Raw genomic sequence first — 24118 nt, 5'->3', positions numbered from 1 at the left:
GTATTCACAGAATATAATATGTTATCATGAGACAGTTAAACCAATGTACCATGTTCGGAACAGCTCTTGCTCTTGATAGATTTTGTTTAATATTTTTGCTTCTGTACGTAATTTATCTTAAAATAAAATAAACAAACAAATTGTTGATACCATTTATTGTGCAAAATCTATTAGATAAATAAATTATTCAGTCTTAAAAACACCTATGACGATGTGAAATTATATTCTAAAGCCACGTCTTCTTCTGAGGGCGGGAGCACACATTCTAAGTCCACATAAAGTTGTCTTTGGGCCGTGAGTTTGTCCACTATTTGTGCAAATGTTGGCCGATCGTTGGGGTCGTTGGACCAACATTCGACCATGAGTTGGTAGAGGCGCGGAGAGGCGCGTGCTGGCTTTGGGAGCCGGCTGCCGCCAGCCAGGAATGCTGGCACTTGGTGGTTGCTCAGTTCAGCGTAGGGGAATCCACCTGAAATGATACACAAGCCGGTTTGATTATTACATACTTATGGTCAAGTCTATATCTTTTGTGGGGTAGGCAGAGCCAACAGTCCTGAAACGATTGATAGGCCACGTTCAGCTATTTGGCTTAATGATAGAATTGAGATTCAAATAGTGACAGGTTGCTAGCCCATCGCCTAAAAAAAGAATACCTATATTCACCTCTTAAGAAGGATGTTGTGCAGAGAATCAGAGAAAGTTCGTTTCTCATCATGCCCTGACCGGGATTCGAACCCGGGGTCTTCGGTGTCACAGACAAGCGTGTTACCGCTGCGCCGCAGAGGCCGTCAATGGTTCATGGGTGAATAAGGTTTTTACACGAAGCTTAAAAATCAGTTAGTAGTGCCATGTGGTTCCCGGCACCAGTACAAAAAAGAATAGGACCACTCCATCTCTTTCCCATGGTTGTTGTAAAAGGTGACTAAGGGATAGGCTTACAAAATTGGGATTCTTTTTTAGGCGATGGGCTAGCAACCTGTCACTATTTGAATCTCAATTCTATCATTAAACCAAATAGCCGTGCGTGGCCTATCAGTCTCACGGCTTCGATGGTCGAGTGGTTAGCGCGTGAGACTCTGAAGTTGGCGGTCCAAATTCGAGTCCTTTTCAAGACCCACAAGGGATATAGACGTGACCATATGTATGTATGTAGAACTCAGTTATAGTAAATGACTAACCTAACGTAGCAATCTCCCATAGTAGAACTGCAAAAGCCCACACATCACTTGCGGTGCAATACTGCGAGTGCAGTATTGCTTCAGGGGCGAGCCATCGTAAAGGCACAGGGTTGGCCCGCGTGTGAACGTAAACGCCGGTACGGGAGAGTCCGAAGTCCGCAACTTTGAGCACACCAGCTCCGTCCACCAGAATATTACGAGCGGCGAGGTCTCTGGAAGAATTATAAAGTTGTTTATTACAGACACTCACGCGACGTGTTTATGCGAAAGTAAGTTTGTTTGTTTGTTGCCTTTTCACGCGTTATCTACTGAACAAAATTTCTTGAAATTTTGTATAGGTATATGTAATTATGAGTCTGAAGAAGGACCTAGGGCACTTTTGATCCCGAGACAAACTACAGTTCTCGTTGCATTTGCGAAAAACATGTATTCATTTGTACATACACATACTCGTACACATATAAAATAACGCCTCTTTCCCGGAGGGGTAGGCAGAGACTAACTCTTTCCACTGGCCACGATCTCTGCATACTCTTTTGTAGGTGGCGCTTAATTCGCGCGGGCGAAGCTGCGGATAAAAGCTAGTATTTTCTAAATAAAAAAAGCGATCCATGTAATCTCGTTTTATTTTGGCAGAAATCCTTAACTCACAGTCAGTACTTTTAATTAAAACCTATTTTTACGAATAAAACGATTTACTCATCGGTGTAAGACTATTCTCAGATCAATCACATAATTGGAGACTTAATAGCTGTCTAAAAAGGTCCCATAGGGATAATAAGCCCGCATATTTAGTATTATATACATTGTAACTATATACTTAATATAAGTATTATAAGCCCGCATATTTAGTATTGGTTACATTGTTACTATATACTTTATATATTATAATTTGGTTTGTACTTATTTCTACATTGTGTTTCTTTTTGTTTATCTCTAGAAATTACTTAGACAGCTAACTAAGTATATTGTCTATGTAAATTATTCTTAAATTTCATAACGACTTTGTTTTTTCTATTCTCACTTCATAAACGTCAATTCCATTAATATTCTTATTAACCGGCAGAATTCCAGAGAGAATAAATAAAACTGAGCACCAAGGGCCCTTATTGACATTCAGCAAATTAAGGACAATATGAGAGAAAAAACGCTTTGACAGGAATACCGTACCGATCCTTGTAAATTACGCGTGCTTTGTTCTATAAAATTCGATTTCTATGAATAAACTTTAAAGATGTGTACGGTTGATTTGTACGAGATATTTTTGCTAGAGCAGTTTACATTTGGTTGAGGGTGTCGCAAAATGTCAGTAGTTCAATGTTCCTATAACTGTCAATTCAAACTGTAAGCTTATCAGTTAAACTTGGCCTTGCGTTATTCTAGACTGATAAATATAAATAAATAAATATATACTGTGTGTACCGCCTTAGGGATGGAGACAAGAAATAAATGTAGGATTTTCTTGGCAAATTGGGCTAGGCGTGATCGTGATAAGCCAATTAGAAATTCAGCCCCTGATAATTTTATTGTAGCAATAATATTTACCAAAGATTTTGCGTTGAGTCAAGTCATGCTCGAGTCATAACAGGCAGTGTAATGTTCAAGTTAAAAGTTCAGGTTAGGTTTTTCCAGAGCGCCGTTACCGAAAGATATTCTCACAATTTCACTCTTATAGGTCTATTCAGTATAGTTTTGGGTTTATTCCTTACAAATGAAAATCAGTAGGTAGGCAGAAAAGTACAAATCGTTTCTACATACATACATACATATGATCACGTCTGTATCCCTTACGGGGTAGACAGCACCAACAGTCTTGAAAAGACTGATAGGCCACGTTCAGCTGTTTGGCTTAATGATAGAATTGAGATTCAAATAGTGACGGGTTGCTAGCCCATCGCCTACTAAAAGAAGAATCCCAAGTTTATAAGCCTATCCCTAAGTCGCCTTTTACGACATCCATGGGAACGAGATGGAGTGGTCCTATTCTTTTTTTTATTGGTGCCGGGAACCACAAGGCACTCGTCGTTTCTCTTTACAATATTTGCATTCTTACAATATTGACAACATGTATTTCTTTGACCGACTTGTACTGTACAATGAGCGTCAAATGACTGGCGGGCACATTTCAGCGGCGCAATGTTTATATTTCGCTCCTAAAAAGATCTGAAGGTTTTGGAAAGTCAAAAGAAAGTTAATTTAATATGCTCCTCAATTGGTTCCCGTCTATGTAAACAACATTAAAGAGTATTTACAGTTTCGAGCCCCGAGCGAGGCCCCGGGGTACATGAATTAAATATAACTGAAGCTCTGGGGATGTCCGTTGGTTCCCGGAAAGTCCCGGGCATTTCCCGGTGCCACCTTAGAAATACGTAGCGATTTACATTTTGTATATTAATTTTTTATCGGTTTGTTTTTGCAGATACCTACCTACGTTTCATTTTACAAAAACATTCCGTGATCGGTATTCGGATACTTTACTCTTTTATTGCATTTAGTCTTATTAAAGAAAGATAAACTCTTTATAGCACCATAAGAAAGATAACCAGAAAACAAGTAATAATATGTATATATTATTAAATTATATGATTTGTATTAATTTTATCTAGTTCATCTTTTTACTTTTTTGCTTCAAATAATGTAGGTACCTAAGTACTTATCGAAATTTATTATCCCATACCAAAAGGCCTAAACTAATTTTGAGGCGCTGCCAATCTTTGCGATCTGTCCTAAATATTCAATTCAAAATCTTAAAAGTTACTTACATACATACATACATACATATGGTCACGTCTTTATCCCTTGCGGGGTAGACAGAGCCAACAGCCTTGAAAAGAATGAATGGCCACGTTCAGCTATTTGGCTTAATGATAGAATTATGATGTACAGCAGTTTAATTACAGTAACATAGTAGGTACGTTTCTAAATTTGAGTATTTATATAAGTCTTAGCTGCGTGCCGCGGCTTCGCTCCCGAGAATTGCGGGATAAAAGTACCCTTATATTAATCAAATATTTACACGTGAACTAATTTCATAAAAATTGTTCTAGTAATCTTACCTAGCTTGCATGAAGAGAGTTATGAATGTGGATGAAGCGAAGGAAATATGCAGAGATCGTGGCAAGTGGAAAGAGGTAGTTTCTGCCTACCCTCCGGGAAAGAGGCGTGATTTTATGTATGTATGTAATTTTACCTGTGCGTTATGCCTCTTTCCTCCAAATGTCTCATCCCTAAAGCGACTTGTAGGGCGTAATCTCTCATTGTACTCCCGTCCAGGTGGAGAGCTGGTTCAGCCACGTAGTGGTGGCCGGGTCTCGGAGGATCGCAGAAACAAGGCTTGTCTTCACTGAGGGCTGGGTCGGAGTCGCTTATGTTCGTGTATTCGGCTGAAAAATTTATCGAAATCTATATATATACATATAAATGAGAAAACACTCACTCACTTACTTATCGTGAAGGTAGATTGAGACTACTCAATATCCGCTTTAAGAAAGGAATTTTGGAAATTTCTGCAGGAACGCGATATATCTGGAATGTTTGATTTACGTGGGTAGAACCACGCATCCCTAATATGATTATAAAGAAAAAAGAGAAATATTTGTCTTTTTTTTGTTTGCAACAAATGAACACAAAAACTGCTGTATACTTATCGATTTTGACGAAATTATGCACAGAGATAGAATATACCTTCAGAAGGTAACTTAAAGTTTTTATTTGTAAGCAGGGTTTCTCAGTAACTGAAATACCATTGTATTTTTATGAGAACTAAAGTTCTTAAAACCTAAGTAAAACCGTAAATCCTAAGTAAAAAGAGGCAATAATGAAACAAAGTAACTTACATATGTAACAGTTAAAACCTGAATAGTAAGGCAGGCAATTTTGTAGGTTGTTGTGTGTGAGTAGCCGGAGCAAAAGGCTTTATTTTATTTCTAAACATTTGCCACTTAATATTTATTAGGCGTTTTCCAAATTTTATTACACAATTTAATAAAATATACCTAAGTTTTTAGTAAAGTGTAATACAAGAAAAATTTATGCGACCGTTTCACTAGGTGTCAATGTTCTTAAGGCGTTAACAAACATATTGTACTGCCACAAGGGGTTGATAAATTGTAAAAGAACACACTGGCTTTGGATACACAATGGATTCTGGATACAAGTAGCAAATGAGTGACAAAATGGAAAACAATAGCTTCGCCATTTAGTACATACATATAATCAGGTCTATATGCTTGCGGGGTAGACAGAGCCAACAGTCTTGCGGGGTAGACAGAGCCACCAGTCTTGAAAAGACTGATAGGCCTCGTTCAGCTGTTTGGCTTAATGATAGAATTGAGATTCATATAAAGCGACAGGTTGCTAGCCCGTCGCCTAAAAGAAGAATCTCAAGTTAATAAGCCCATCCCTCGCCTTTTACGACACCCATGGGGAAGAGTTGGAGTGGTCCTATTATTTTTTCTATTGGGTGCCGGGAACTACACGGCACATTTATACCATTTAGTACCTACGTCATAAAATAATAATTTTATGATGGCTTGAATGGAATGGATGGATGAACGGAATACTTACTATCAGCTTCCGAAGCCCTAGGCGTGGTTGCGTCGCTGTCCAACCGCCTCGTCACACCAGACCCCTGATCCACTCTACGTTTCCCCCTGGCCGCTCTCAGCAGAGACAGCAGATCTCCCCTGGGAGCGTGTTCTAGAAGCGCTATGAGAGGAGTCTTCCTGGTGCAGCAGCCGATCAGACGGATCACGTGCTTGTGGGAGCCCACGTGCTTCAACATCGTGATCTCCCGAAGGAAGTCCTGGAGCTCCTCGTCGGCTGCGGTTTCTGTGTTTGAAAATATTCAATTTATTTATAGACATTTATTTAGTTTTTAGGAAGGAAAACATAACACCTTTTGAATAATCAGTAGATGGTTCGGTACGGTGTTCGTTTTGATCAATGAACTTTGAATTAATTGGACCTTAGAGGCCTAAAGCTTTCTGCTATTTATACATATAATCAGGGTAAACTTTGCAAGGGATATATCCACTACTTATACAATACTTATCGGTATTTTCTAGACAAAACCTGTAGACAGAGCCAACAGTCTTGAAAATACTGATAGGCCAAGTTCAGCTGTTTAGCTTACTGATAGAATTGAGATTCATATAAAGTGACAGGTTGCTAGCCCGTCACCTAAAATAAGAATCCCACGTTTATTAGCCTATCCCTTAGTCGCATTTTACTACATCCATGGGAAAGAGATGGAGTGGTCCTATTTTCTATTAGTGCCGGGAACCACACGGCTCCTACTATTCATCACTTTAAAAAGGCAAAGACACGTAGGTACATATATTTTCTCACAACATGTGTTCAGCTCTTTCAGCTCCAAGTGCCTACGTATTGATTTGTAAGAACTACTACCTAACTAGAACAATAACTCAAATTCAAATTCAAGATTCAAATTCAAAATGTTTATTCATTATTATAGGATACTTCATATCGCTTAATAATTGTCAAAACGTACATATGTTTTAACAACATTGGTTGACGCCAAATAAATTACTTAAAACTAAGTTTACTGCCGCTTCCAAGGCGTCAGTGCAGAAGAAGCGGTAACAAACTGCACTGCAGCATTTTCTACAACAACGTCAACTTCACAATATATAACTAACTCTTATACCTGACAGCATTTTGGCAGCCACCGTGACAGTTTCCCCGCTAGGCGTGTCCAGCTGAGCAATATGGACCCTGCCAAAAGCACCACTCCCGATCAAAACTCCCAAATGAACCCTACTCCTGCGCACTTCCCATTGGTCACCACCTTCTTCGTCACTCTGCAATTGAAGAACATATACATACAAAGGTTATGTCTTTATCCCTAACGGGTTAGACAGAGCCAATAGTATAAGTAAGCCCGTGCGTGAAAATATTGTAAGAGTCAATAAAGCGGGAATGGCTTTTAAAGTTGGGTCTCTTAGGCGATGGGCTAGCAACTTCTCACTATATAAATTGCAACATAAAACTGTAGAATTTTAGTATTTTAAAGTCTGCTGGCTCTGTCTACCCCGTGTCATCATCTTCCTGGCATTTATCTCTCTCTTTATCTCTCTATTGCGTAAGTCAGGTTTTTATGCGAAGCGACTCCCGTCCAACCTCCGACCTTTACTATGAGACCTAAATCCATACCTACTGGTTTTGGTTACACATCTAGTTGTCTGAATGTGCAATAATACCTTACGATGTTTTCCTATTTATTCCGAGAATGGAAGAGGTATGAAAATTTTCTTGTAGATTTTACCTCAAAAATATCTTGCGTATCTTAAATGGCGACTAAGGCATACAAACTTGGGATTTTTAAAGGCGATGGGCAAGCACTATTTGAATCTCAATTCTCAATTCTATCATTAAGCCTAGCAGCTGACCGTGGCCTGTCAGTCTTTCAAGACTGCTGGCTATGTCTACCCCGCAAGGAATATAGACGTGATTACATGAATGAATGAATGAATTTTACCTCAATTTCTTTATGGACGTACAGTGGACTCTCTTCAAACTGCCCTCTTGTAGCTACCTCAGCGTCTCTGCAGACAATGACAAACATATTTTTAATACAAACATAAATACATATCCCTTGTGAGGTCACGTCTACATCCCTTGTGGGGCAGACAGAGCCAACAGGCTGAGCGTGGCCGATCAGTATTTACTGATCGGCCACGCTCAGCTATCTGTCTCAATGATAGAATTGAGACTCAAATAGTGACAGGTTGCTAGCCCATCACCTAAAGAAAGAATCCCAAGTTTGTAAGCCTATCCCTTAGTCGCTTTTTACGATATCTGTGGGAAAGAGATGGAGTGATCCTACTCTTTTTTGTATTGGTGCTGGAAACCACAGTGCACAATATTATATGAAAGGTAACTGACTAACTTATCCCTCAAAATCGCACAACAGATTTTGTATAATTTAATTATACCTATGTGTGGATCAAGACTCTTATGAAAAAGTACTAAACTTCATCCGAACTGAATTAGGTTCCCTTTTATCAGTGTAACGGCATGTAATGTAAGTAGACGCTATAAAATATATTCTTAATAAAAAAATTAATTAACTTGCATATAAAATGAATCTACAGTAAAACAACATCTTTCAAAACTTTAATTAATTTATATAACCAATTTTATAACTAAATATTTAATTATCATATTCATATACTCATAAGGTTGCTAAACACAAAGCTGTTGATGTCGAAAAAAAATATAATGTCGACACTGTAATTTTCAAAATTATTTTATTGTATAAAATTCAACATGTATGGAAACCGTACAATTAGATTCATTACGGCATACCGTGAAAACTCTATACACGCATCATTTCGAAAGTAATCATTAAAAATTCTCATCGGGAAGATTATAGTTGCTCCACTGGGCAGCTGTATCCTATCCGAAGTACGCAATGCGTAGGTATGGGAATTATATCGACGAATGTATCGATACTTTTTAGTCCGGTTAATTGAGATAGTAGCTGAAATACGAGTGCTAATTCGCACTGCACGCGTCTTACCCGGAGGTGAAGGCAGTGACTAAGTACGTCTTTCTATTTGCCAAGATCTCTGTATACTTATTTCACGTCATCCACATACAAATATTCTCTTCAGTTAAGTTTTTCGTTCGGTATATTCTTGACTCAAATTTTATATTATTATTTATCGTATCAATTAACCTAATATAACGCTATCAAATTGGAGTTAGGATGGATAAGTATTTGTTGAAATACAAATACTTATCTAATACATATAATATATTACACATACATATTACATACATATGGTTTTATTGATTTTTTCCCGCACATGAAAACTATAATTATTTTAGCTATTAGCATTTCATATCTGGAATGACAACTACTCAAAAATTCTGAAGTTCGTACAGCCACTTGCACTCACAATCTGGCATTACCGTAGTTATCGACACAACAATAATCATCGATAAAAATACCATCTCACGGCGCATCTCTAAGGTCATGGGTCAGGAGTCGCCGTTGCAGGTCGGATGTTCTAAGTGAAGTGATGTAACTTTTACGCAAACGTGATTTACCCGCGCCTTCGCCGGCACACGATTTTACAACATACATCCATATGAGTGGATCGCGTTTGAGATCATTTCTTTTATTACCCGTGACGGTCATATGCGATGCAGACGTTGCGACCAAAAAGATTTGTTAGCTAATGTTACGATATATTTTTTTTACGGTAGGTTCATTTTTGATTTTGAGTCTTTAACTTTTTTAAGACGTGCTCTTTGTTGCTTTTTTTTTTCTCTTAGGACTATTGGGCAAACACGACACAAACCGTATCAATAAATAATCTATTTGTTTGTAAACTCTTTATTTCACATAAAATGAAATAGAACAATTACAAAATTGTTGGATTTTAAAAGAATATAAAAACGTATATTTATTTAAATATGTATTTACTTAGATGCTTCACATAGGGCATCCTTGTAATGGAAGGGCATTTCTCGCCCATTCTAGATCGCTATCAGCACCCATTCACTTGCCCTTTGGCTCAATGCGTCGTTATTCATTTAATTCCACATTTAGGGTATTGCCAATGCCTTTAATTTATGACTTGATTCCAAATGTATTTCGGAGACTGAGTTCAAACTAAGTTCTGTTATTAAAGGTTTTCACCAAAACGGCCAATTTGTAAAACATAATCGTAAAATAACGGGATATTTTATTCATATTTTACTAGTTTCCACTAGAATATAAATTTGTTGGTTACAAATCCCACATGTGCTTCTCAGAACTGTTAACTAGGTACATAATGTAGTAAAATTGGTTGAGTAGATTATAGAAATTAAATTATTTTTAATTATAATCGGATTTTTATGGATTATCTTCGATCGCGCTCATCATAAATGTCTAAGCCGTTATAAGACCGGCAAATAAAACCACATAACATGAAAAAGAGTGTATGAAGTTCATTTCTAACAAAATTCCTGAATATAAATGTATCAAAAATTACAAATTTAAGACTAAAACTAGCCTTAAAAAAGGTAAATTTAAATTAGAGATCGATTTTTGTAGAAATAAGCTTATCTGGGTTAAACGAGCTTTATAATAAAATTATATAATAGATTAAACTAGAAAATTAGTATATTAAACATCCTTCTGTTCTCTGCATCATAGATACAAATTTGGTTTAGAAATTATATAACTGTTCTAACATCGACCCAGTTGTTTCAGAAAAATTGGTTATGTTGTAAGGTCAGGTCAAGAATACATTAAATCGAGAAGCTTACATGTAAATCATGTTTGTAGAAAAAAAAGTATGCAGGGATCGTGGTAGAAAAACGTGTTTTGGTATCAGATAAGATATTTATATAAATACATACACAAATCGTATCTTGAAATGCTTAATGATAGAATTCATACTGTCAAGTTTTTTTATTTCGACCTTTTTTAAAGAAATCGGAATAATATGAGATAATAGAAATGCCACACTTGAAATTTAAGAAATAATGTGTCATTCTCCTTCAACGCACGCAATTTGCACAATTTTAGATGAAAACGTTATGGTGACTGGTCGTGGTGATATTCATCATTTACGTCGATACATCCACCAATACTTACCACTTCTATTGTTTCATAATATTCTCAATTCTATGAACATACATCGCCTCTATACAACAAGCACCATAGTAACAGCCATTGTAACGCGTAATATGTAATTATTACGTGAATTATAATTCTATATAAAACCTTGATATCGCAGAATGAGGAAATTGTTCGTCGTGGAAATCCGGCTGAAACAATAGCTGCGGCACGCGACTATTTCTATTTATCTATCTACATTTTGTTACCATAATGTATATCTTATTTATGTTAAATAGCAATTCAGCGTTGGCGGTGGAACGGTTAAGGTGTCCGAATAAAAAAGGCATATCGTAAAAGGCGACTTAGGGAATAGGCGCACATTCAATTAGTTCAAGTTAGTCGGGTAGCGAAGATAAAACAAAGTGAGTGCCATTTGCTTCTCCTCATGCAGTTTATGAAAGACAATCAAGGGTAAGGCTTATAAACCTATTCCCAGTCCCCCTATTTGAATCTTAATTCCATCTTGAGCTATACAGAGAACAGAGAATGTTGGCTCTGTCTACTCCGTAAGGAATAAAGACGTGACGCGTGGCCTACCTGCCAATGCCATGTACGAGTACCTACGTATGTTCTCCAGTGACTCTTATCTGAGTTATTTTCGAGCATAGTTTAATTGTTGCCCGATTCCATAACGTAACTTGCCGTGTGGCTCCCGGCACCAATACAAAAAAAGAATAGAACCACTCCATCTCTTTCCCATGGATGTCGTAAAAGGCGACCAAGGGATAGGCTTACAAACTATGATTGATTATATAGGATTCTTTTTTAGGCGATGGGCTAGCAACCTGTCACTAGTTGAATCTCAATTCTATCGTTAAGCCAAATAACTGAACGTGGCCATTCAGTCTTGAAAAGACTGAATGGCCACGTTCAGTTATTATGTATGTGTGTATGTATGTTCCTTAACGGTGAGAGATAAAATTGAGACCCGATTTTCTTTTCGTAATAAGTAAAAAAAATTTAATTAATTATTCTCAAGAAGCGTTATATTCGTGTAATTGTCTCAATCCACGGATCGTGGTCGCGGGCGAACCCTGGGCTCGACCCTGGGAGTACAAAAACTCAAAACTACAAGTGGTATAACAAAAAGCCAGTACCGATTTTAAAAAGGTGAGTAATTTTTCAGGCAGGGCATCACAAAAAATATTTTGCCGCATGTAAAGAATTTACACTTACATGCATATAAAAATACAAATACTTTATTTGCTATAAATGCGGTACAATTATAGGTGTTACAAAGCATATATATTTCGCGCATTTAACCATGCAGTCATGGCATGCAAAAATTCAGAAAATACTGTCTAGCATGTTAAGTATTTTAATATGCAAGACAAACTAGACCTTTTAACGTTCACCATATATCTGCTAATCTGAAAACAGTTCCCTTCTACTAAGCTATCACAAATACCTTTTTATTGTTACTTCGTTTCCGGAAGGCTCATTGTTTCTCACTTGTTTCTCATCTCTTATTTGTACGAAGCATGTGAATGTCATTGACACTAATGAATGGGGGTAGAATTTTCATTAATAGATACCAAGAATATTCCGATACTTAAATCTATAATATATGTAGAGAGAAAAAGATTTGTATTTTTGGTTTGACATAAATAAAATCAAAAACGTATTGACTGATTTTGATGACATTGTGGCGACATCTCTACGCTTCAAGTTACAACAGCCAAGCACGTGACACTATCAGCTAATAACAGCGAAGAGCCTAAATCGCGCAAGCAAAGATTTCGAGGATCGGAGCATATGTATATACTCGTACAACCTCCTTTTAGTGAAAGGCGAACCGTAGGCATCGCGCCATTCACAACATTTATTGTTTAAAATTCAATCAGGAGCGAGCATTAATCTTTATAACTACTTTTGCCTATTTAATTTCGGCATGAAAGTGAAGATTATATATCATAACCAATATTTGTTGTTTATCTTTTTACAAAGCATCAGAGTTGGGACAGAGGTAGATCAGTTTTTTGTTTCCACAAGAAGCAACGGGCAATAGTCTATACAAAATGCAAGTCACACCTTATTTAGTAACAATATCTTTTGTCTTTTATAATATAAGTGTGGATTAGTATGAAACTAAGGATTATATCATGGAGTCAGAGCCATAATTCGTTGTTAATCCTTACACAGAACATAAACGATTGCTCCGAAAGGGCTGGCGTTCCTTGCTTTGTGGTTGCAAAGCTTTTTCAACGCAATACAAACTAGGTACGTGCTTTATGACTGGTAAGAGTTCAAAAGAGAAAGGGGTAATGCAATTAGTTACATCGTATGTACAGTCGAACTAAAGAAAAGGACGTCGACGTAAAATTACATTTATACATAGTGCATATCCTATGCCGGGTAGCAAAGCCAGACTTAAAAAGGTAGCCTATCGCCACAAGGAGATTCCCAAGTTTAGGTACCTTTTACGACATACATGGAAAAGATATGGAGGTGCCGGGAACCACACGGCACGAACGGAAGATTAAGTTGATTTTTTTCTTTTAATTTCGTCCAACTGGACTAGGTAAATAAGGTTTTACACGAAACCTATCCCGTTTGTCTTTTGTCAGGGAAACCTAACAAAAAGATTACAGTTGCGCATCCTGTTGCCTGAATGTGTAGGTTACTTCAGGATGTCTTTCCTCACAGCAACGTCATTGGTTAGCACAAAACAAATGTACATAACGAAGAAAATATCTTTTGGTACCAATATTGGCCGAAGTAGGATTTGAACGAGTACCTCCTGCCCGAGACGACATAACGATTTGATCACAGGGGCTACGAAGTCAAACAATTTTATACAAAGATTTATTCTTCTTCTGAGTATAGCAGGCTAAAAATAAACGCCCGGGTCAGAACGCTGAATCTTCCTTAAGCATGTAAATATTTCCCTTAATTAAAGGACATAGTTTCATTTAGTTGACTGTACCTACAGGTTAAGTTGCAACCTCTGTGCTGTTTGTACTTCCTTGAAGGGTCTTGGTTACTTAATATTCACGGTAACGAATTTCCTTTGCCGATTAAGAAATTATTTTTATTGGCTTTGTAATACTGCTCCTTAAAATTTATTTATTTACGCTCTTTGAAAGAGGGAAACGCAGTGGTTGTTAAAAAAATTGAATTAGTTTAAATAGTATTTATATTTTTTGAGTCCTTAGACCCACATAACATGTCTTTATCATGTAAGAATTCGAGTCGTGTGTTGTTGATATTATTTTTGTCATGTTTTGTTAGGGTATTTTTTTCTTCGTCTTTTTATGTTTGTGTTTTTTATGTTTACAACGAATTAACTTAAAACTACTTAACCGATTTGAAGTAGGTACACTGATAAAATAGACCATTAGGAATAACGTAGGCTTCTTTATTTTCTCAAATTTCCCACAGGAGCGAAGCCCCGACCAAAGGTTATATAGCCCATCGCCTAAAAGAAGAATCCCAATTTTAATAAGCCTATATACATTAGTTGCCTTTTATGACATCCATGGGAAAGATGGAGAGGTCCTATTCTTTTTTCCATTGGTGCCGGGAACCACACGGCACGTGTAATACGTAACAATTATTTAGGTCATTGAACCAGCCAGCGTGGCTGCACAAGACTTCGTTACTATACATATATGTATATAAGGGTGTTTAATTTATTTGTTTATTATCTTAAAATTAATTGATTTAATAATTGGATGTTGTTCAAACTTACAACAATGAATAATACAAATCATAGCTCTTGTCATAATAGACTCTAAAGGCTGTTATTATTATGTAAAAGGCTTTAATATAGACAGTAAAATAAGCGATTGCTGTAAATACGCTGCAGGCAACGGTAACAGTGCGCTGATCTGTAATTTAGTACGCTGGACAAGAGTAAATGTTCTTGGTTATGTAAATTAATCTGTTTATTCCTATTTGATCACCTGACTGATCCTATTTCACGTTTTTGTATCCTGAAATCACCCAATGGCAAATCTCATCATTCTCCTCACCTTAGGCCTTATCTTGTTTACCACCTGGCAGACTGAGGTAGAACGCCCTCAAATTTTGTATAAAAAAAAACTTAGATTAGAAAACGTTTATCTAAACAATTGTTTCCTACATAATTAATAGAAAATATATCTGCGCCTCAATAATATGCCCGCTGATTTTCACGAGTTTTATTTACGTCTCAAACCAAAATAATCATACATTATGGCATTTATAGGTAATGGTCCTTCTATGTCAACCAAGTAAGTATTACTGGAATAACAAATAAAAACATTAAGAAAAACTACACAGATTTAGCTAGCCCCATTTAGTAAGGTCTAGACTAATGGGATGAATCAATTTATATTTACATTCAAGATTCTGTCCAATCAAAATTAGGCGTTTCGCTGATCCAGCACATTTATATTAATTCATGTCAATGTACAAGTCCCGTATTCCATTTCTCAAAGAGTTATAACTGCGTTACGTCATAAAGGGTACACCATACTTGTTCGAAGTCATTTCTTGGTTCATCGGACTTCCTTTTTGGGACAAAAGTAGGTGGTATTAAAGTTGAATTGGGGATTTCTTTCTTATCTCACGTTATGTAATGATTTTTTTTTTAATCCGGTTGTAAGTTCAGTAACAGCAACGTTTCCTTTCCGATTTTGAACTTGATAAAATTAGGGATGTGTGCCGGAAGGCCAGGTCAACATTCATATGGTCACGTCTATATCCATTGCGGGGTAGAAAGAGCGAACAGTCTTGAAAAGACTAATAGGCCACGTTCAGTTTTTTTGGCTTGATGAAAGAAGGAAGATTTAAATAGTGACAGGTTGTTAGCTCGTGGCCTAAACGAACAACTCTAAGTTTATAAGCCTATCCCATAATCGCCTTTTACGACATACATGAAAATAGAAAATGTGGTCCTATTCTTTTTTTTATTGGTGCCGGGAATCACACGGCAAAAAAAACAAAGGTCAGGTTAAGAGTATTGTTAATCGACGAACTTGCGTGAAGGGTCTGGTTCAAGCGAAAGAATTAATTTATGATCGTGGCGGGTGGACAGATGGTCTCTGCTATATAAGCAGCCCCCACCGCACGGCACGCGCGACGCCGTTTTTATCGCGCGACTACACGAAACTATCGCCGTCCTGTCATAATAAATATCGCGTGTCATGCTACTGAGGCGGGAAAGAGGCGTATTTTGTGTATGTACGAGTATGGTAATATTATTTTCAAACATGTCATTAAATTTTTTTTTGTATTCTATAAAAAAGCCATTAGTTATATTGTAAGCATATATTCATACAAAAAATTCCTAAAAGCCTTTATCCCGGAGAGTAGGCAGAGACCACATCTTCCACATCCTCACAGCAGAAAGTGGCCTGTCAGACTTTTCAAGTCAGTTGGCTCTGCCTACCCCGCAAGGGATATAGACGTGACTTTATGTGTATGTGTATGATTTAGAAGTTAAAGATTAAAAGACATCAACGCGTTTTATGCATTCAGTTTTGCACATTCTATTGTTGTTCTCTTCGCTCGCGTGTAAATTATATACACACATATAGTCACGTTTAATCCCTTGCGGGGAAGATAGAGCCAACAGTCTTGAAAATATTGGAAGGTCAAATAGTGGCAGGTTGCTAGCTTATCACCTACAAGAGAACTCCCAAGTTTACGCCTTTACGACTAGTTAGAATAGATTTAGTATTTTGGAGGTTGATTTTTGAAAAAAACGTATTTTATGTTAAAACGTCTTTAACTTTATGCATACCAATATTTCATTCGAATCGATCCAGCGGATTAGCTGTAAAAGCGGAACAGGCAGACAGACTTTCGCATGTATAATATTAGTAAGAAATTGGTTATCAACCAACAAATGTTATAATGTAATTTTATGGTTCAATTTTACAATTATTGACCATATTTCACCATCAGACGAGTATGTTACGTAAGCCAATAATATATTTACGCGTAAATTCCAAATAAGTGGATGTAAAACAGGTATTTTGTTTGCACTCGGAAGATCAGAATAAACATAAAACCGATGACATTCTGAGAGAAAGTTCAGAACGAATTGTGTAATTTTTGTGTTTATAAAAGTCTGATAATATCAATTAATATCATGATGATTGAATTAAAATGTTAAAAAGACCAGCTCGTAAAGGTTTGGTATGATTATAAAATAACTGAGGTAGATAATGATAGCAGGTTTGCCTGCGTAAAAAGAAAAACCTTGTTTATTTCTCATTAGAATTTCTTGTAATATTTCCCTACACTTTTCAAAGATTTTAAAATAGAATGATAAATTATGAAAATAATTAAAAACCAACCAGTATTCGTATTAGTTAAGTAAAATCATGTGTGAAAAAATATGAAGAGAATGTATTATTAAATCATATATAATATTTATAGTCGTATTTACAGTCGTATGATAAGTCCGCCATTGCACATATTCTTCTAAATCCAATTACTTTTTTGTAATTTATTATATTTCTTTTTTATATCCAATAAAGAGTAAACAAAAAAATAAGAAAATATATTCAAAGAGTTAACGACATAGAAACATGTAACCCCTATTTATTTAATCTTACTTACAATATTAATACAATGAGTTCTAAGTGCATTAACTAATCATCTAACTGTCAATTTTTTCTTAAAATCCAAAACCTGAGGTTCAAATTTCCCTAATCGAGACTATAGGTGAACGTTCCATCAAAATTAAGGTTTTATTTAACGTCTCAGAGAACACAGACTAAAAAAATTAAATGTTGTCGAACGCAAAACGTAAATGTATCGAATTTCAAAAGAAAACAGACTAAAAAAATTTTATGTTGTCGAACGCAAAACGCAAATGTTTCGAATTTCAAAACCTACTGGTCAAAAGTTATGCATACAAATGTTCATTCATTAAACCCATTGTTGAACGGAACGTCCAAATAAAAGCCAAACCGCCACAAACAGTTCAGAAACTGTTACGCAAGCTGTGTTCTTTATATATTTTGACTAACCATTAATTTAAGTTGATGTTAAGAAATCATTTTGCGAAAGGACCGTCATTAGCCGTCCATTCAATTAGTCATAGATCAAGTATGTTCTTTATTTTTATGTACCACTTAAGAGGAGTAAAACCTCCGGATATAATTATACTCAGTCGAATTGAGAACCTCATTTTTTGAAGTCTTCAAAATATTATTGCACAAACAAATACATAATTCACCAATTCACGTCGATGCATTTTCATTAATTCTATAAAATGTCTGTCGGTTACTAGTCCAGTTATATCAAATAAAAGTCATTTAATCATTGGTAATTCTAAATTCGTAGTTTTAAACGAAATCGCTGTTTTTTGTAAAAAAGCATTTACGTACGAAGTAAATAAATATTATACCTAACGTTAGATAGAACCAATATTTAAACGTCTCGAAGGCCACATTTTGATGGAACACTTTAATATGATAATTATAATGATACATATATTTAATCACGTCTTAATTCCTAAAGAGGTAGATAAAGCCAGCAGTTTTGAAAGCCTGTTCTCCTAAGTTAAGGCATTAAAAGTTGCCATTGGACGTGGTGACAGAAAAATAAGGGATTCAAGCTGACATTTACTTTAAAGGGTTTGAATGGGCATATGTATATATCTCTTGTTACGCTAACAGTTATATACAAATGTGTATCTTTGTTCGTTCCGAAGTAACTCAAGAACTAATTATAATGATATTTGTCAAACAGTCAGATAAAAAAGGAGTAATATACATTGACAGAAACAACAATATTGAAATTAAAAAAAAATATAGAAGTATAAATAAAAAAAAGAAAGAAAGAATAGAGACATAAAGGCTCCTTTTTTTGGGACAAACCACGGGTCCCCAAAAGTTGGTTTTCAATTTAAAAAAAATATTTCCCAACCGAGCTAAAAGGAAGAGTTCCGCTTGTAAAGTAATACCCGTTCAATACATATTGACTTTAAGAAAGATGTGTAATAACTAGCGAAAGCCATGTGACGTCACTACTCTCACCTCGCGACTGTTGATGTAACCTTTGTATGGTAAGCAGTGACCGGCGGGACGGGTTCCGGATGGGCGGCGAATTGATTTGTAAACGTAATTTGGTTGAAACCTGATTTGTTTAAGGAAAATGGACATTGTTTGTTTGTTTGTTTGTTTGTTTGTTTGTTTGTTTGTTTGTTACCTCTTTATTTCACATAAAAACGCGGAGCCGCGGGCGACCTCTAGTATGTATATAATAAAACACTTTCTTTACTGACATCAGACAGAAATATACAATTGCACTCCTCCCGAGAGAATTTTGGAATGTAGATAGGTACCTTATATGGTCTAAGGATGCACTAAGAGAGGATTTCCAGAAATTCCCACGGGAAAAGAAATTAACAGGATTCTTCACTTTTGTAGTTTATATAAAAAACCGTACTCATATCTCTTCCAGATGGCAAAAAGGTGACGTGATGATTTCCATACAATGATCTGCGAAACAGTTCAATGACGTCATCGACCATTACTCTCGCTCTTGATGACCGTAATTCGCGGGTTCACATTGAGGTAAATGTGTTTTGTTCTTTATACGGCTGAGTTGTGTAATCCGGACCAGTTGGTATAGGTTACGCTCTTGCCGTCAGTACCCATCCATTCAGAATTATCATTTGCTAAAATAATTGAATATTTTAAAACAATTATACCAATACTTCAACCTCTGACGATTGTAGAAATAAAGCGAGTATTTTCATAGAAAGTATCTTTTTCAGAAAGTCAACATCCACCTGACCTTAGTCCCGGTAGCGTCTTTACTTTTTTGAAAAGGCTGTATCTTAAAGTGAGTAACTCTGATTTTTATCTGAAATAATCAAGCAAATCATTCTTCTTCTTCAAGGCCTTCCGACTGGAACAAGCCGTTCGAATATATAAAAATGAATCTAATATTTATTTGTCCACATTCTTTTGGTTCGGTAATGATGCGGTAAAAGTTCCTATTTTGTCGGTAATGTCTGGCTTTTGTTGCGGTTATAGCAATAATAGTCTTTATGGCATAACAAAGCGGTACTAAATTACTGTATTCACTATTTGTCTTTGTATTTCATATCACTTTCCTTAGCAACAATATAAATAACTCCGTTAAGTTCACACCTAAGCCGATCAAATATTTATGTAGGAGAAATTACGAGGAACAAAACGAGGCTTATGTTTTTTAAGAGCAGTATAATTACAGAGGTGTATACGTACAAAACCAAAGGCAAAAACTAATAATGAAAATTTCCGTGAATCTCACGACAGATACGAGTACTATAAATAAGATATATTAAATTCTACACCTGAGTAAATATTTTCCTACTGCTGAATTGTTTTCGTTCATTAAATTAGGTACTTATTAGCTTTCATCCGCGTCTTTGTTCAGTCGGCAGAATTTTCGTCATTAGGGTTCCATAGACAAATGGTAAAAATTGTACAAGTTTTTTAGTCGGTCCGTATGTATTTTCGGGGATATTTTACTTTGAATCCAAGAGTATTTTAATTTATTATGATACTACAACTTACAACTTCCTTCTTCTTCATGGCTCTAGTCCCAGGTTGCATCCTTACCATTCTGGAGAAGAGCCCGGGGTAAGCCCTTGACAATAGATCCTGGATTGGGTGAGACAGGTTTCTTTGCAGGAGAACCTAATCCGTATTAGATCATATGGTTACACATCCAGTAGCCTGAATGTGCAGGTTTCCTCACGAAGTAAGAGCATCAGTTAGTAATCATACTAATGTACATAACTTCAAAACTAGGCATTGATACTTATAGGCCGCGGCGGGATTCGAACCGGTGCATTTATACGCATCACGCGTAATAACCGGACACCTTACCTATTCGACTAAGACCGACGCACAACCTAATACGGTTCACTATTAATCTATACTAATATTATAAAGCTGAAGAGTTTATTTTTTTGAACGCGCTAATCTCAGGAACGACTGGTTCGAATTGAAAAATTATTTGCGTTGAATAGACCATTTATCGAGGAAGGCTTAAGGCTATATAACATCGCGCTGCAACTATAAGTAGCAAAGAAATAATGGGAAATGTGAAAAAAAAGGGGGAGAATTATTTATCTTTGAGGGCTTCAATGATGCCCATTGTAACTATTCCACGCGGACAAAGTCGCGGGCACAGCTAGTTTAAAAGATAAAGTTACTAAGAGCATGGGAACAAAGCTTTGGACTTATCATTTATTCATAAAAATAAGTCACAAGACTTATTACAGGCTACGTTTAGTCTATGTTTGGTCTTTTGGTTGACTGGAGAAACCTTAAGGCATTAATAATACCTTTGAAAGGAAAAATAAAAATCAATTTTTCACGCGAATGATACCAAGCGTGAATGCTAACTTACTTATATTATAAATGCGATAGTTTGTAAGGTTGTGTTGATGTGTGTGTGTTTGTTACTCGTTCACGCAGAAACTTCTGAACGGATTTTCATGAAATTTTGCAGTTACATTGCTTAATTAGACATTGGTATAAAATAATCAGTTAAAATTAAACGATATTAAAAGTAAACGTAGCCGCTCCCAACAGTAAGTTGAGAATAAAGTTACGGATCCATTCGACTGTGATAAACTTTATTAAGATGCGAGTGAATGTTGAGGTTACATTATGGTATTGGATAATCAGATCTCGATTGATCGATAGATCATTTATAATGACGATTACAGACAGAAGTGAACGATGGTTGAACGATAGGCGATTGAAAACGCTACGAAGTTTGACAGAAAAGGAACATAGTAATAGTTTACAATGATTGTTTATAAAGGTTGTATGTAAAGTTTGAATAACAAATCGTCTTCAATTACGTCAATAAGATTTATATTTTGGGTCCTTAGAACAAAACAGTGTTCCGAGTTGAGTTCAAAGTTTATATAATAGCAAAAAACACTCACTCCTTCACTCACACACTGATCATACGTCGTCTATATCCCTTTCGGGGTAGACAGAGCAAACAGTCTTGAAAAGACTGAAAGGCCACGTTTAGCTATTTGGCTTGAAGATAGAATTGAGCTTCAAATAGTGACAGGTTGCTAGCCCATCTCCTAAAAGAAGAATCCCAAGCTTATAGTCTATCATATCCCTTAGTTGCCTTTTACGACATCATACTATTCTTTTTTGTTGTGGTGCCGGGAACCACACGGCACAACGTGTAAGTTAAAACAATTTAATTTAACGCATTTCACAACAGTTGCACTGCATCCTCTGTTCCACATTCATTCTCGTTCTTACAACGGATGTAAGTGATTAATCAACGTGACTATTACGTTTAAGATCGATCTGTTATGTAGATCTAAAATCTATCCTTTCTACAATAATGGGTTAGGTGAATGCAAAAGCGTTGGCCGTAGAAGTTTTACTGAGTAAATCTTTCCGTGGTGGCGAATTAACTTGGTGTACAGTCAACAACAAAAACGAGCATGTGGTTTTGATTTTTATGAAGGGATCATGTTTCTCTGCCGTCTGTACACCATTTGTAGTGACTGGTCATCTAGGTAGGCTAGGCTAGGCTAGGCTCCGTAGGCTCTCCAGATGTGACGACGCAACCTGGAGTGACGCCAGGATGATGGTGACATAGAGAGAGAGCGTGAACCGAGGGCGTCGGTGGTCGAATCGGTAAGGTGCCCGCTTAAAATGCGTGATGCGCATAAAGGCACAGGTTCGAATGCCACCTCGGCAATGTACTGACTATTTTCGTTATGCACATTAGTTTGAATACTAACCGTTGCTTATACGGCGAGGGAAAACATCGTGAGGAAACCTGCACATTCAGGCAATTGTCAAATACAGTATCAAGCACGAACGATCCAATACGGGTTAGGTTAGGTTGCGGAGGTAAGATGGAAGTCGCTTCGTGTAAAAACCTAACTCACCCAATTAGCGTTGTCGCCAATCGTAATAGCCGGACAGACCAGCCAGTTTTTCCGAACATTTGGCTAAAAAAGCCGGACACGACTTAATAGGTAAATTTAATAGGTGCGACAAAACATTTGTAGGTACTTAGAAAAGCAAATATGCAGAGATCGGGGCAAGTGGAAAGAGGTAGTCTCTGCCTACCCCTCCGGGAAAGAGGCGTGATTTTATGTATGTATGTAAAAAGCCTAACAAAACCCAGACAAGTCGGACACCGTTTAATTTGGCCGGACATGCGTTAAAAAAGCCTAAATATGTCCGGCTTTATCCGGACGCCGGGCAACGAAACACCCAATGCAGAGTCCATGGTCAAAGGCATATCCCGGGCTCCTCTCCTGAGTGGTGAGGATGCAACCTGGACTAAAAGTCAGGAAGAAGAAGGTAATATTAGGAGCCCTTTGACCGCAAAATGTAAGTAATATGGTTACACTCGGCGACTGTCATCTGACTTTCGTGACCCTATTAAACGGGAAAATATTACTAAGTTTAAATTATGATGGTTTCTGTCTAAAAGTGCAAGTTTCCTTACAATGTATCCTTTTGTGTAATGTCTGTAATTTATTCGCACTATGTTTGCATGCAATATGTGTATGCCAACACGATTTATCTAATGACTATATTATGAATATGTGTAATAAGATAAAGTTGCATGTTTAGAGCTTTAAAGTGGTGTTAAGTAATATTTATCCTGCATATATATTAATTAACATACAATTTGACAATTTATCGTAAAATATAATAATTTTACACTCATTCATGTTTTTTAATGCAGACAATGTGCATTCGTCCATGATTTAGATTTAAGAGATGTATATTTGTAAATTGACGTCCGACAAAAATGCTGCAGTGTAGTTTGTTCCGCCGCTTCTTCTACACATGCACTTTGGAAGCGGTAGTAGTTGTAACTAGATTTAAGTGATGTGACGTCAAGAAGTGATACCTTGTATCCAATTGTGAAAATAAATCTATTCTAATTTATCTTAATTTTTTTTTTATTTTAAAGTTAATAATAGTTATTTGATTAATTAACCTTGAAAACTGATATAAAGAAAGTAGTTATTTTATTTTAAAAAAGATCGTTAGACCGCTCAGCCATTTGGCGTCCCAACATTTTTAAAGATTCCCTGAGTCACTTCTTACAACATTTACGGGAAAGAGACAGATGCATACCGTAAACATCACAACATATATACATATGTATATTTATTACAATCTAAAAAAACGTTGTGAATCTAGTTTTTCCAAAGAAAAATAATATTGAAATGCCAATGCACTTACTAAGGAGAAGAAGATAAAATACAAAATTATTAAAATAAAAATTAAATTATGTAATAGAATAAAATAATTCACGATTACCAAATATAATTTCCAGCCGGGTCTCTCACACG

At 36.3% G+C, this 24118-nt stretch overlaps 1 protein-coding gene across 2 annotated transcripts in view; it reads right to left on the bottom strand.

Moving 5' to 3' along the window:
* Positions 1 to 138: 138 nt before the first annotated feature.
* LOC106129274 (fibroblast growth factor receptor 2) overlaps positions 139 to 24118 on the bottom strand; it is a 78155-nt gene continuing 54175 nt past the window's right edge. For both annotated transcript variants that reach the window (XM_013327784.2, XM_013327786.2), the window contains exons 9-14: positions 7678 to 7744; positions 6847 to 7000; positions 5745 to 6008; positions 4369 to 4561; positions 1179 to 1390; positions 139 to 469 (exon numbers count right to left, since the gene is read on the bottom strand). In XM_013327784.2, the coding sequence (XP_013183238.1) occupies positions 204 to 469; positions 1179 to 1390; positions 4369 to 4561; positions 5745 to 6008; positions 6847 to 7000; positions 7678 to 7744 (1156 nt within the window). In that variant the 3' untranslated portion in view covers positions 139 to 203. The remainder of the gene's footprint in view (positions 470 to 1178; positions 1391 to 4368; positions 4562 to 5744; positions 6009 to 6846; positions 7001 to 7677; positions 7745 to 24118) is intronic.

Source organism: Amyelois transitella, chromosome 13 (assembly GCF_032362555.1).
Source record: "Amyelois transitella isolate CPQ chromosome 13, ilAmyTran1.1, whole genome shotgun sequence".
In the NCBI taxonomy this organism is placed as follows: domain Eukaryota; kingdom Metazoa; phylum Arthropoda; class Insecta; order Lepidoptera; family Pyralidae; genus Amyelois; species Amyelois transitella.
The sequence above is the reverse complement of the archived record's forward strand: the minus strand, read 5'-3'. Positions and strand labels throughout refer to the sequence as shown.